The 11,862-nt window shown below is 35.3% G+C and overlaps 6 protein-coding genes across 7 annotated transcripts; 3 read left to right on the top strand and 3 right to left on the bottom strand.

Annotated features, from left to right (window-relative positions):
- Positions 1-12: 12 nt before the first annotated feature.
- Positions 13-1,322, top strand: LOC126751515 (39S ribosomal protein L19, mitochondrial). Its single transcript, XM_050461838.1, has 3 exons — positions 13-174; positions 245-550; positions 630-1,322. Exons 1-3 carry the CDS (start codon positions 111-113, stop codon positions 1,172-1,174), a joined length of 915 nt encoding a protein of 304 aa, XP_050317795.1. The 5' UTR covers positions 13-110; the 3' UTR covers positions 1,175-1,322.
- LOC126751516 (protein unc-50 homolog) lies at positions 1,256-2,619 on the bottom strand. The gene is made up of 4 exons (XM_050461839.1): positions 2,206-2,619; positions 2,072-2,137; positions 1,629-1,988; positions 1,256-1,564 (listed from the first exon to the last, which is right to left on the bottom strand). Exons 1-4 carry the CDS (start codon positions 2,462-2,464, stop codon positions 1,428-1,430), a joined length of 822 nt encoding a protein of 273 aa, XP_050317796.1. The 5' UTR covers positions 2,465-2,619; the 3' UTR covers positions 1,256-1,427.
- Positions 2,620-2,732: 113 nt separating this feature from the next.
- On the top strand, positions 2,733-7,284 carry LOC126751513 (mothers against decapentaplegic homolog 4). 2 transcript variants are annotated; one of them, XM_050461834.1, is made up of 9 exons: positions 2,733-3,800; positions 3,877-4,148; positions 4,268-4,610; positions 4,753-4,989; positions 5,198-5,809; positions 5,874-6,135; positions 6,199-6,367; positions 6,430-6,556; positions 6,640-7,284. In XM_050461834.1, exons 1-9 carry the CDS (start codon positions 3,725-3,727, stop codon positions 6,849-6,851), a joined length of 2,310 nt encoding a protein of 769 aa, XP_050317791.1. In that variant the 5' UTR covers positions 2,733-3,724; the 3' UTR covers positions 6,852-7,284. The 2 variants fall into 2 exon arrangements, with proteins under 2 accessions (XP_050317791.1, XP_050317792.1); XM_050461835.1 differs by lacking the exon at positions 4,753-4,989.
- Positions 7,285-7,740: 456 nt separating this feature from the next.
- On the bottom strand, positions 7,741-8,540 carry LOC126751517 (alpha/beta-tubulin-N-acetyltransferase 9). The gene has a single exon (XM_050461840.1). It carries the CDS (start codon positions 8,391-8,393, stop codon positions 7,773-7,775), a length of 621 nt encoding a protein of 206 aa, XP_050317797.1. The 5' UTR covers positions 8,394-8,540; the 3' UTR covers positions 7,741-7,772.
- Positions 8,541-8,833: 293 nt separating this feature from the next.
- On the top strand, positions 8,834-9,537 carry LOC126751518 (uncharacterized). The gene is made up of 2 exons (XM_050461841.1): positions 8,834-9,225; positions 9,282-9,537. Exons 1-2 carry the CDS (start codon positions 9,080-9,082, stop codon positions 9,430-9,432), a joined length of 297 nt encoding a protein of 98 aa, XP_050317798.1. The 5' UTR covers positions 8,834-9,079; the 3' UTR covers positions 9,433-9,537.
- A 232-nt stretch (positions 9,538-9,769) lies between these two features.
- LOC126751514 (chitobiosyldiphosphodolichol beta-mannosyltransferase) lies at positions 9,770-11,652 on the bottom strand. Its single transcript, XM_050461837.1, has 4 exons — positions 10,958-11,652; positions 10,578-10,858; positions 10,219-10,507; positions 9,770-10,146 (listed from the first exon to the last, which is right to left on the bottom strand). The coding sequence occupies exons 1-4, from the start codon at positions 11,518-11,520 to the stop codon at positions 9,927-9,929; spliced, it is 1,353 nt and encodes a 450-aa protein (XP_050317794.1). The 5' UTR covers positions 11,521-11,652; the 3' UTR covers positions 9,770-9,926.
- Positions 11,653-11,862: the final 210 nt, after the last annotated feature.

The raw sequence follows: 11,862 nt of genomic DNA, 5'->3' as shown, positions 1-11,862 counted from the left end.
TGAACCAGAGAATATAAAGATATATGTATATCTCTGACTGAACAACCATAATCAATAGACCGGAGTAAAATTGTATTGAAATCTCATTTAAGAATTAAAATTTATTAAAAATGAATATAACAAACCGTGTATTTACTACCAGTTGGAGGAAAGGAAACAGTTTTATCAGAATCGGTATATAAAATTTATCAACATATGAGTGAATGACGATTTAATTTATTTTTGCTACTCACTTGTTATGCAGTCACATTTTCAACAAAACCTCAGGCAAATGAAATACCACCTTATATTCAAAAACAAAGTCAACCAAACTCCACAGGGTCTATTGAAGGGCGAAAATCTGTTATTCCACAAAATTATCGTTTTATCTATCCGGAATTTTTACCGGATCCCAAAGTCGAATGGCGTAATCCAGTGCGTGAGAAACTTGAGCGCATGGACATGCTAGACCGTCGCATTAAAATTGATATCCCGGAATTCTATGTCGGTTCAATATTAGCTGTAACAAGCTCCGATCCACATGCAGCTGGAAAAATCAGTCGTTTCGTAGGTAAGTGCAAAATATGTGAGCTGTTGTTAATGTAGCGACTACTGCTGTCTAACGGAATGTACCACATTTAATTTTCCAGGTATTTGTATTCATCGGGATCGTTGTGGTCTTCGGGCTCGTTTCATATTACGCAACGTTATTGATCATCAAGGTATTGAAGTACGTTACGAGCTGTACGATCCAACTATACATAAAATTGAAGTGCTTCGTCTGGAAAAACGTTTGGATGACCATCTGCTATACTTACGGGACGCACTGCCAGAATATAGCACTGTTGATATAAATATGGAACCGGAGAATTTAGATGATAGTGCTGAAGTGCCAATTAATGATATTAAAGTAGTATTGCGTCCACGACCATGGTTGGAGCGGTGGGAACGGCAGAACCTACAGGGAGTAGCTAATGTGGACCAGTACATAACTGACAAGCAACGCCGACAGGCATTGGCACATGAAAAACCATGGGAGAAATATGATATGATGAAACAATATCGCTCTTCGATCCCCGAGGAAGAACAAAAAGAAATATTTGCAGAAGTACATTCCCAATTGCACAGTTTGGAATTACAACGAAAACGTAACAAGCGTAAACGTTCTTTTGTTAAACCCACTAAATTGGCGTAGATCTAATAAAGATTATTGTTACTTGTTTTTTCTTTCATAATCAATAAACATGTACTTTATGTGAATAATTTAAAACATACATACGAAAGTTAGAATACAGTTCTGTAAATAAAAACTGATTCAGTTTATATTCTGAGAAATATCAATATTACACATCTTTCTATATCTACATAAATATGTAGTAAACTTTCTTATAAGTATATAAATAAACAATTCTATTAATAAAGCATATATAACTTATTGCTTTAAATTTTTAGTAAACACGATATTTGTAAAAATTAATAAATGAAATCGTCACATTCCAGCCAATGATCACAGTCACCAGATAGAAAAGAAATATTATCGGTAAAGGTATTAGAATCAGGCGCGTATTTTTTAAATGTGGTATACCTGAAGGAAATAAATGTTTCAATTGTTTGATTTAATATGTATACAGTGTATTATATATACTTACAGTTGTAGCCTAAAAATGTTATGTATATATAATAACTCAGCGCGCAAAGCCAAAATGTGTTTCCAAGTAAACGCGAAAAAAACCATGGCTGGCTTATAACCCAATCATAGAAGAACAGCTGAACAAAGTGTAGTAGTATTAATGGTGGAAAGAATGCATTTAAATGAACATCAAAAGCATAGCCCCACTCGATATCAGGTTCCAAACTACTGCTGCGCAAGTAACGATTCGTCACTATCCAGAGGAACGAAGCTACAATGATCCCTGCAAAGATGCAATCCACAAACACAACATATAAAATGAATGAAATACTCTGCAAAAAGTTTAGTCCCATTGTCCATGCGAGTACCACAGAGGTCACTGTTAAGAGTATCAAATGTATGAAAAACACAAAAAGAAAATTAAAAAAGTGCAACATGTTTTTTCGGTAATTAGGATCTTACCACAAAGGCAAATTACAAGTAAAACTAAAAAAGCAGGATCATCTCTGGCGAATTGTGATTTAGTCTCTAAACAGATATAATAAATATTTTGATTTTTGTCAATATACTTGCATGAAATGAGTTATAATACACACGTTTTCTGTAGTTAAAATTTCTGTAAACTTTTTGTGGTGATATAAACAAATATATCATTTGCCAAACAGCAAACTCGAAGTCCATTTGGTTAAACTTGAGTAATCGCCGTAGGTATTTGTAACTTTTGCTTGTTGCTGATAGACAATTTCTTGTATGATTTGCAGGCGGCGGTAGTGGCGATTGACCGCGAGATGTTGCATAGGATGGCGCATAACTGGACCCAGCCAGTGATGGTGTGGGTGAAGTAGAATGCTTCATTTTATATGCTCTGAATAAATATATTTATTTTGCATAGTATATCGAGATATAATATTCTGCTAAATATCACTATGTATTTTCACAAATGTTACCAAAAATTACTGAATAAAAACTGACACATCACGTCAAAAACTAATCTGTTGTTTTACTTCTCCTATTATTCGCATGGTAACAGCTGTCAATCATAAGGTATTTTTTTAATACTACTTTCCATATACTTCCTAATATTAGACATCCACGAAAAAGTGCACTGGCGCCATATTTATTTTCTTCGTAGAAAAACGCAAGGGAAATTTTTGCGGCAGTCTGATAAAAATAATAATTTAAGTGTAAATACGCTAATTAATTATTTGAAATTTGTATAAATATCTTTTTAACAATACCGTGCAATTGTACGCGTTTCATTTTTGTACGGAAGCGTCCGTAATGCTTGTAAAAAGAGAAAAATGTTTGACGAAAATTGTATCTAATTAGTGTAGTTTTATGTGGATTCGTTTGCGAGTGCAGATGGTGGAGAGCGCCGAGTGACGAACTGCGACACAGTCGACAATGGACAAAGAAAATTGTTTGGAATTGTGAGAATGTAAAGAAACAGCAAAAATAAATTAAAAATACAAACTTGCGAATTCGAAATTAAGCCGCAAGGCGGGCGTTGTTTGCATTTGACCACAAGCTGCGCTACGATCAATTGTGCATAAAAATAGAATTGCAGCATATACATGAGTGTGTGAAGAAAAAGTGAAATAAAACAGAAAAGGAAAAGAAGTAAGGGAATTTTCGCTATGATTTTCGAAGGACAAGACTGGAAAAAATGAAATTATTGTAGTAAAATATACTAATGAACATAAAAAAAATAATCGGTGTGGTGTCTTAGAATTAAATGTAGCAGAGAGATCAACCTTGTAATATTGTATTCACACCAAGTTTTAAAATTGGTTTCCTATGTAATCAAACGATTTTGATTTTAATCGAATAGAGCGACAACTTGAAATACTTGCAGTGCTTTCATTAGACTGAATTGTGTATTAATAAATCAATTCCTTCAAGTGCAACTGAGACTAATTTGCAACGCTTAAACTAATTATTTTAATTTGATATACATATTTTCCCGTCTGGATTCGTTGGCGGCTAATTGTCCGCCTAAAAAGAGCAGTCAATTTGTGGTCGTCATCTGGATTTAGCTTTTGTGACGGCGATAGCCCGAACACCGGCAAAGTGGATGCCCGGGGCGGTCTGGGTGTTCCCCAGGACTACGCAGGTATGGTGGGCTTAGCCGGAGGGGGTGGTGCAGGCGGACCTGGGGGTCACTTATATGGGCCAGTGCCGTCACAAGATAGTAAGTACATGAATAGATAATTTATAGACAACTATATACATATATATATATATATATATTTCGTAAATTCTTTTAGCATTAATAGTGCGCGACATGGTACAGATGCCACCACCTCCGTCAAATGCTCCCACATCAGCAGATGCATGTCTTAGCATTGTTCATTCATTAATGTGCCATCGACAAGGTGGGGAAAGTGAGGGTTTTGCAAAACGGGCTATAGAATCACTGGTAAAGAAGTTAAAAGAAAAGCGTGACGAATTGGATTCACTGATAACAGCTATCACCACAAATGGTGCACATCCAAGCAAATGCGTGACTATACAACGAACGCTGGATGGTAGATTGCAGGTGATTTCATAATTTTTTACATATGAACATATAGATATTACTATGATTGTTTTCTATTTTTGTTCTACCACTCTAGACTCTATTCATATAAACTTTTCCTAACATCTTCTAATTTTTAGGTTGCAGGGCGAAAAGGGTTTCCGCATGTTATATATGCCCGTATTTGGCGATGGCCAGATCTTCATAAAAATGAATTAAAGCACGTTAAATACTGTGCATATGCTTTTGATCTCAAATGTGATTCAGTGTGCGTGAATCCATATCATTATGAGCGAGTTGTATCACCAGGCATTGATTTATCTGGTCTAAGTCTGCAGTCCGGACCCAGTCGTTTAGTAAAAGATGAATACTCGGCTGGCCCATTAGTGGGAGGTATGGACATAGATGGAAATGACATTGGCACAATACAACACCATCCATCACAATTGGTTGGACCAGGCTATGGGTACCCCCAAGGAGGAGGTATTATAATTTTATGAATATTTTTTTAAATTTTCGTTATTATTATTTGTTGTTTTCACTTGTGTTGTAGACTTTATATTTATCATTATTTACGGGTCACGATTATATTTTACTTTTCATTTCTGTTAATTGACATTTTTAGTTGCTGATACAAATCACTCAATGAATTCTATGTTCGTTGCGGGACGCACAATACCAAAAATTGAGCCTGGCGATGGTAGCGGTATGCCACGTGGTGCTTGGATGGTGCCGCCACCGCCACGGTTGGGTCAGCCACAGCCAGTACCACAAACGCAGCCACAACCACCGCAACAACAACCACCACAATCACAGCAACAGCAGCAACAACGTGCGGCCCAAGTTTCCCAACACCCGCTTTGTAAGCCTTTGCAATTTATTTGGTTCCTTTGTTTATATATTTTTTTTATTATATCACAAAAGTAAATTATATATTATTAAGTTGTATTGTTTGACTTGTTATGTATTTACAACGCAATTACTGTATGAAAAAATTAAATCGAAACTTTTACATAAAGGCTGTGATATGAAATATTAACACCTAAATCCATTTTACTTTTTAATGTTAGCTGTTCCGCATGGTATGCCGTTGGCTGGACCAATGAACTCCGGTGGACCCGTTATGGGGCCACCTCCCCCGCCACAATTGCAGAATCCTCAAGGCAACGGCCCAAATGGCAATATTTTAACTGGAGCGGGCCATCATACTCAAGCAAATTCACCTAGTGATGCATTGCAGCAAGCTCAGAGCGCCGGTGGCGGTGGCAATAATGGTGTCGGCGTAAACGTTAGTGGCGGTGCTGGAACTGCTGGTCCAAATCAAGGAGCATACTATGGTCCGCCGACAACATCCCAGTTGCCCAATGTCGCAGAAGCCAAATTTAATGCTGCATTGAATAACGCCGGCCCAGGTGGTGGTGTACAACAGCCACATTCACCCCATCTGCAACAGAATGGTTATGTAACGGGTGGTGGTGCGCCATCCAATTATGGCCAGCAAGTAGGAGGTGCCGGTAATGTTGGAGCCAATGGACCACAATCCGCTACGCAAACCAATTCTGGTGGTCAAGTAGTATCTGGTGGAACAGTGGGTGCAGGTGGTACATGGACTGGATCCAGCACACTCACCTACACGCAATCAATGCAACCACCTGATCCACGAACACATTCAACAGGATACTGTAAGATTTAAATATTATATATATTGTTAATCCACTATTATTTATAGTATATTCTTGTTTACAGGGAATGCCCCATTGAGTGGTGATATGACTGGTAATCAACAACAACAACAACAGCCACGAATGTTGTCCCGCCAACCAGCGCCTGAATATTGGTGTTCCATCGCTTACTTCGAATTGGACACACAGGTGGGGGAAACGTTCAAAGTGCCATCGGCGAAACCAAATGTCATTATCGACGGATATGTCGATCCTTCGGGTGGCAATCGGTTTTGTCTAGGCGCATTAAGCAATGTACATCGCACTGAACAATCGGAACGCGCTAGGTGGGTTTCAGCGGATCAATATCTATATGCCTAAGAAATACATATATATTCCATGTTCTATAGACTGCACATTGGTAAAGGAGTACAACTAGATCTGCGCGGAGAAGGTGACGTATGGTTGCGCTGTCTCAGTGACAATTCTGTTTTTGTACAAAGTTATTATCTCGATCGTGAAGCTGGTCGAACTCCAGGCGACGCTGTACATAAAATATATCCGGTTGCCTGTATTAAAGTGAGCGAATACTTACAAAAAAAAAAAAATATTCTTTAATGACAAAATTTCTTCAACCATAGGTTTTTGATTTGCGTCAGTGCCATCAACAAATGCATTCATTGGCGACAAATGCACAAGCGGCTGCAGCTGCTCAAGCTGCAGCGGTTGCTGGTCTCCCAAACTCGCAAATGGGCGGTGCGCCGCGAAGTGAGTAAACAAGACAAACGAGAGCATTACTTTAAGTTTTCACTTTGCATTTAATCTATTATTTGTAAAATTCGCTTTTCTAGATATTACCGCAGCAGCTGGTATCGGTGTTGACGATTTACGTCGTTTGTGTATTTTACGTTTAAGTTTTGTCAAAGGCTGGGGACCTGATTATCCAAGACAATCAATAAAGGAGACACCTTGTTGGATAGAGGTGCATTTGCATCGAGCTCTACAACTGCTGGACGAAGTGTTACATAGAATGCCAATCGATGGTCCACGTGCGATGGCTTAAACAAGCCCTCAATCGCACAGATTTACATATTTAAAGTAACATTAATACGTATACAAAAATTATAAGTAAATAATTGAATTCTGCTCAGTTCATCACAAAAGTAAAGAGAGAAGACAGCAACATACAGGATCTGGCAAACTTAAGACGTCTGCTTCTTGATTTTTATTAGCCTTGCAAATGAATATAAAATATATTATATTATTTAAGCGGAGATTGTAAGAATACATGCAATTAGTTTTCATCAAAATGTTGGTTTATGCTTTCAAGAAAAAAATTTGTGAAGTAGATATTCATAGTTGGAGTCGTTTTAAAAGCTAATCGATTTTATTTCGTTTATTGTTCTTTTTATTAATTAAAAAAGCATAAAATGGCTTTTAAAATAAATTTAAATATGTATTTATCAATTTTGACAAACGACAATTTTATACTGAAATTGCTGAGTTATTAATTGGATACAATAGTTTTTTATGAATATCATTTTATCACCATAGTTAATATTGACATTATTCTGCCTTTATTGTTTGCTTCATTGTGAACATATTTTGAGTGTTTAATCTTATTTTTGGCATTTGTGATTAATCGAAAAAGAAATAAATTATAAATATTGGTTAAATTTTTCACACAAAATGTTTTCAATACTTCATTTATCGAATATAGTATCCTTGGACATATACTAGATATAACTAGCTCGTTTTTTTCGAATTAGTGCTAGGTTTCCAACCACTCAATCCCTCCGTTAACAATTAAAAAACTTAAATAATAAATATTTTCGACGAAAATAATATATACCAAACGATAAAATATTTTTTGAATTTAGAGAGTTATGTACACGCTTATGTAAGTACATATACAAAACGTTGTCCTTCTAATCGAAATAAACAAACAGAACTTTACAAATTGTACATTAAACATTATGATCATTTATTCGTTATTTCTGTAATTTTCACAATGCAAAGTCACTTGTCCGTCCAACCATTTTATCCACTCTTCATCGATCATTAGTACCATTGTGATTTCTTCAAATACAGCCGAGCGTGATACCTCTTTGAAGTGCATTTTACTGAACATGCGTAACGATTTTTCATTTTTTGTACCAATCTTGACTTCAAATTGTTTAATATTTAAATTCAGTAAAGCATATTTCAACAACAAAAGCATTGCTTCCCATCCGCAACCTTTACCGCGAGCTTCTGGTTCTGCTATCATTATCTCTGCTTCGGCCACTTGGTAGCTTGAGTCTGTTTCTTCACCACCATCCTCCATTCTCAAGAACAAATTTGTATCTCCTACCAATGAGTAAATTTCATCATTAGTTTGTTCATAAGTAGTTCTGCATAAAACTAGAAATGTACATTTGTCTTCATCTTCACGCCAACTTCGTTGCATTTCATATTCCTCTTGAAGCGAGAGTGGCTCTGAAGCAGTTAACTCTTGTAGTTCCGGGGATTTCATCCATTCGTGATATTTTTGTACATGTGCTGCACAGTATGGCACTAAAATTACTTTCTTCCCAACGATTTTCGTGTTCTCGTTCAGTCGCATGTTTTGGCCGGTAAAATTTATGTACAGTGAAATTTGCTGAGGAAAAATATTACGAACAAATAAACAAAGTAAAAATTAACGGAAACACTCAAATATGTGAATTCCTTTCATTATCACATATCACATAAATAAGGATACATAATATAGTAAATAAATAAAAGACATATGATTGTTGACGTTGATGCCATACTCTTCATTTTCATAATTACAAATTTAAACTGTGGCGTTTTCACAATTTTAAATTTATATCGCAAAATTCCAAAAAAATCGATAGCAATTTTTCCAAATATAGAATTGGGTAGAATGTGTCTCATTTTCGTTTTGGTCCAAAAAATCCTTCGTTTTGTAAATTTTATGTATTTTGTTTATTTGACAGTTGTATTTTCGTGTCAGTTTTCTTATTTGTTATTTGTAGTGATGAGCGATATTGCGATTCAGAAATTGAACTGATATCACAATTCACGGGATGGAACTGCTATCGCTATTCATAGAGTGAACTGCTATTTACAAAAAGTGATCGCAGTGAAAAAATCAAAATAGTGAAATATCACTCATCACTAGTTATTTGTTGTTCGAGATTTTGACTCTATTAATTGTCGCGCAAAAGCGATTGTTTTTCAAAGCGGTACTATTACGCCCGTTACATAAAAATTTAGTATATTCTGTATATAAAAACAAATTGAACTATGATTCCTGTATGGCAAATGATGTTGGGTGTTTGTGTAGGCCTGGTTGCATTTTTACTTGTGCGTCCACCACAGGTTGGCTATCATCAAGAAAGACGCCGAAAAAGTACAAGCTCTGCAGATGGATATACACCAAGATTTAATTCGTAAGTGTATTTAATTTATTAGGTTATAAGTTTGTAAATTGGTTTTGAATTTGCAGATCTCCCGGAGATGCTTGTGCCATTTGTCTTTTGGAATTGGAGAATGATAATATGACATATCTGCGATGCGGCCACGCTTTGCACGATTCTTGCATCAAACAATGCAAGCAGCATACAGAATATTGTCCACTTTGTCGCGAACGCATGTGAGAGTTTTTTAATGTTATACATATCTGTTAACATTTTTCTTTTCGTACTCCATCACACAATTTCCATTTGCGAAGTATAATGATTTAAGGGTGGATTTATGAAGAATTATTATTTGCGGGCGCGGGTTACGCGGATAACTATTTATTAAATATTTTTATATAAATGGGAAAAAATTAGACTGATGATGATGGCAAGAAGTATAGCAGTTTATAAAAAGACGAAGTTATCTTATTTGACATTTTATTTATTTTTTACTAATTGAGTTTATATAAACAATTTCTCTTTAGAACTCACATACATTTAACTATGTTTCAAATGTGTCCTAAAAAAAAAACAATTCTACAATGTATTAAAATATTTTTATTTCACAAATCGAATCTTAAAATTACAAAGCGTATGTAAAACAAAAACAAAATGATAATAATTACATTAATAAATAATATAGCAAAATACTAACATACTTACTATATTATGTGTGGTATTAAAAAATTACATTAAGTGTAAGAATTAAATATAGGTAGGGCGTTATTTCTCCAGTTTTCGTGCCAACGCAATGCTTGGAATTCGTGCAAATTTTTACGAAAGCGTTCTTTCGATTCTAGTAAACTTGGATTACTAGGAAAGTTTTCAAACCAAAATTTTAGTTGGTCGGCTAGGTCTTTGTGATTATCGAAAATGAATCCGTTCTGTCCGTGGGTTACCAATTCGCCAAGGCTTTTGGAAGACATATTCATTAGTTATTATTTTTGTATATAAGCTCTTATGTATTTTAAAGATTTGACTCACCAATTGAAATTATAAGCACAAACTGGCAGCCCGCAACCGAACATATCAACAACTTTCATAGGTAAGTCTAAGCCACTGCTGCTATAGTGTAAACATACCCCCAAATCAGCAGAAGCTAAAATGAGAGGGTAGTCTTCCACGTCCAACCAAGGTGTTATTATTGAAACTTTAGACCACTTAAGTTTAGAAATTATGCATTCATATTCTTCTTTCTGTGGTCCTTTGCCGGTTATAATGCATAAAATGTGCGGGAAATTGTTTGGGCGCACAGAGGCAGTGCTTTCATAATCTGAACAACAATATTTAATTCATTATTTTTTATGACAGTTGTAGTATCTATGTTAAGCAAATAAATTCACCTTCTAATGCTTTAAGGAGTATCCCAAAGTCTTCATCTGGCGTCCAACTAGTGCTCGATACAACAATAGCTATTCGTTGTGGTTTATAAGAAACATTCCCATTAATTAGTTTTTGTGTTAAAGCTGTTGTCTCAATAACTCCCGATTCTTTTAGATCTGCGTAACATTTTGGTAGAAATTGTGGATATTCTTTGGACAATTTCATAAAGAGTTCGTGCTTTTGGGCCAATTCAATTGGATGAAATTGTGTTGGCGGTCTATCATATAGAACAACTGCTGGACTAAAAAATGATATAAATTTTATTATAACATTTTTGGTATTGGACTAAAGAATGATATAAATTTGATTATAATATTTTTGGTATCTACATTGTGTTTACCCAATATTCCAATTTAGCAACAGATCCTCTTGCATAGCTTTGGTAACACAAAAATGTGCATTTGCTTTGCCCCCGAATGATCGCTCTATCCATTTAGCTAAACGGCAAAAATAACTCTTTTCACCGCTGGCGGTGCCCAAAGCTAAAATAGTGTACGTGTAATTATGCCAGTCAATGATAAATTTTGTTCTAGTAAATGCACAATAAAGGTAGCAAACTATTAAGGTTGGAACACCTGGTGGATTTTGCACAAGTAAAAAGTTTGAACGACGAATAGAAACTAGCGCCATGAGCAAACTTAAAGTCTGCCAGAATGTTTTGAAAATTAACTTCAGTTTAGGTGTGAGGTTTGTAACAGGCACTGGTGATAATTCATGTATTTTGCATTTGTGGTGTGCGTTAGTTAGGGCGTCCAGCGGTTTTGTTTCAACATAGCCAATAAAGTCAACGTTATAATTTTCTTCGATCAAACTAACTGCGTGGTATTGCATGCGTGGACTGCGTCCGATGTCGCCAAGTACAACAATGCAGGCATTTCTTCGCCCAATTTGTACATCAACCATTTCGTAAGTAGTAGTTTAGTGAAACATATATTAATTGTATAGTGAGAAGTTCAAACGATTTTATAATATAACCGTACGAATTATAAAAATAAGTCCATTGGAAATACGTCAACAAATAATGACAATTTTAGACATTACATATCAGCTGACTAAATACAATAAACAGATATGCATGATGGAGAATCCATTAACTGAATATGAAAATATTATATATACACACTTAAATTTAAACAATACTTTAATATTCTTAAGGATATAAATCATATACATAATTTTTAGTATGGCCTTCATAAACAAAACAAAATCAAAAAAACGGATTTGAAATCTTAACCTACATTTCTT

This window comes from Bactrocera neohumeralis, chromosome 2 (genome assembly GCF_024586455.1).
Source record: "Bactrocera neohumeralis isolate Rockhampton chromosome 2, APGP_CSIRO_Bneo_wtdbg2-racon-allhic-juicebox.fasta_v2, whole genome shotgun sequence".
Classification (NCBI taxonomy): domain Eukaryota; kingdom Metazoa; phylum Arthropoda; class Insecta; order Diptera; family Tephritidae; genus Bactrocera; species Bactrocera neohumeralis.
The sequence above is the reverse complement of the archived record's forward strand: the minus strand, read 5'-3'. Positions and strand labels throughout refer to the sequence as shown.

Bases quoted from the DNA above. Each gene is read 5' to 3' on its own strand.
- LOC126751514 (XM_050461837.1), bottom strand. From the start codon at position 11,520: ATGGTTGATGTACAAATTGGGCGAAGAAATGCCTGCATTGTTGTACTT. The intron at 10,508-10,577 runs GTGAATTTATTT...ATTGTTGTTCAG, and splicing joins ACTCCTTAAAGCATTAGAAG to ATTATGAAAGCACTGCCTCT. The intron at 10,147-10,218 runs GTGAGTCAAATC...GTCTTCCAAAAG, and splicing joins TGTGCTTATAATTTCAATTG to CCTTGGCGAATTGGTAACCC.
- LOC126751515 (XM_050461838.1), top strand. From the start codon at position 111: ATGAATATAACAAACCGTGTATTTACTACCAGTTGGAGGAAAGGAAAC. The intron at 175-244 runs GTATATAAAATT...CTTGTTATGCAG, and splicing joins AAACAGTTTTATCAGAATCG to TCACATTTTCAACAAAACCT. The intron at 551-629 runs GTAAGTGCAAAA...TTAATTTTCCAG, and splicing joins AAAAATCAGTCGTTTCGTAG to GTATTTGTATTCATCGGGAT.
- LOC126751513 (XM_050461834.1), top strand. From the start codon at position 3,725: ATGGTGGGCTTAGCCGGAGGGGGTGGTGCAGGCGGACCTGGGGGTCAC. The intron at 5,810-5,873 runs GTAAGATTTAAA...TCTTGTTTACAG, and splicing joins AACACATTCAACAGGATACT to GGAATGCCCCATTGAGTGGT. The intron at 6,136-6,198 runs GTGGGTTTCAGC...CATGTTCTATAG, and splicing joins GAACAATCGGAACGCGCTAG to ACTGCACATTGGTAAAGGAG.
- LOC126751517 (XM_050461840.1), bottom strand. From the start codon at position 8,393: ATGCGACTGAACGAGAACACGAAAATCGTTGGGAAGAAAGTAATTTTA.
- LOC126751518 (XM_050461841.1), top strand. From the start codon at position 9,080: ATGATTCCTGTATGGCAAATGATGTTGGGTGTTTGTGTAGGCCTGGTT. The intron at 9,226-9,281 runs GTAAGTGTATTT...TTGAATTTGCAG, and splicing joins TATACACCAAGATTTAATTC to ATCTCCCGGAGATGCTTGTG.
- LOC126751516 (XM_050461839.1), bottom strand. From the start codon at position 2,464: ATGAAGCATTCTACTTCACCCACACCATCACTGGCTGGGTCCAGTTAT. The intron at 2,138-2,205 runs GTGTGTATTATA...ATATCTGTTTAG, and splicing joins AAATTTTAACTACAGAAAAC to AGACTAAATCACAATTCGCC. The intron at 1,565-1,628 runs GTAAGTATATAT...TATTTCCTTCAG, and splicing joins AACATTTTTAGGCTACAACT to GTATACCACATTTAAAAAAT.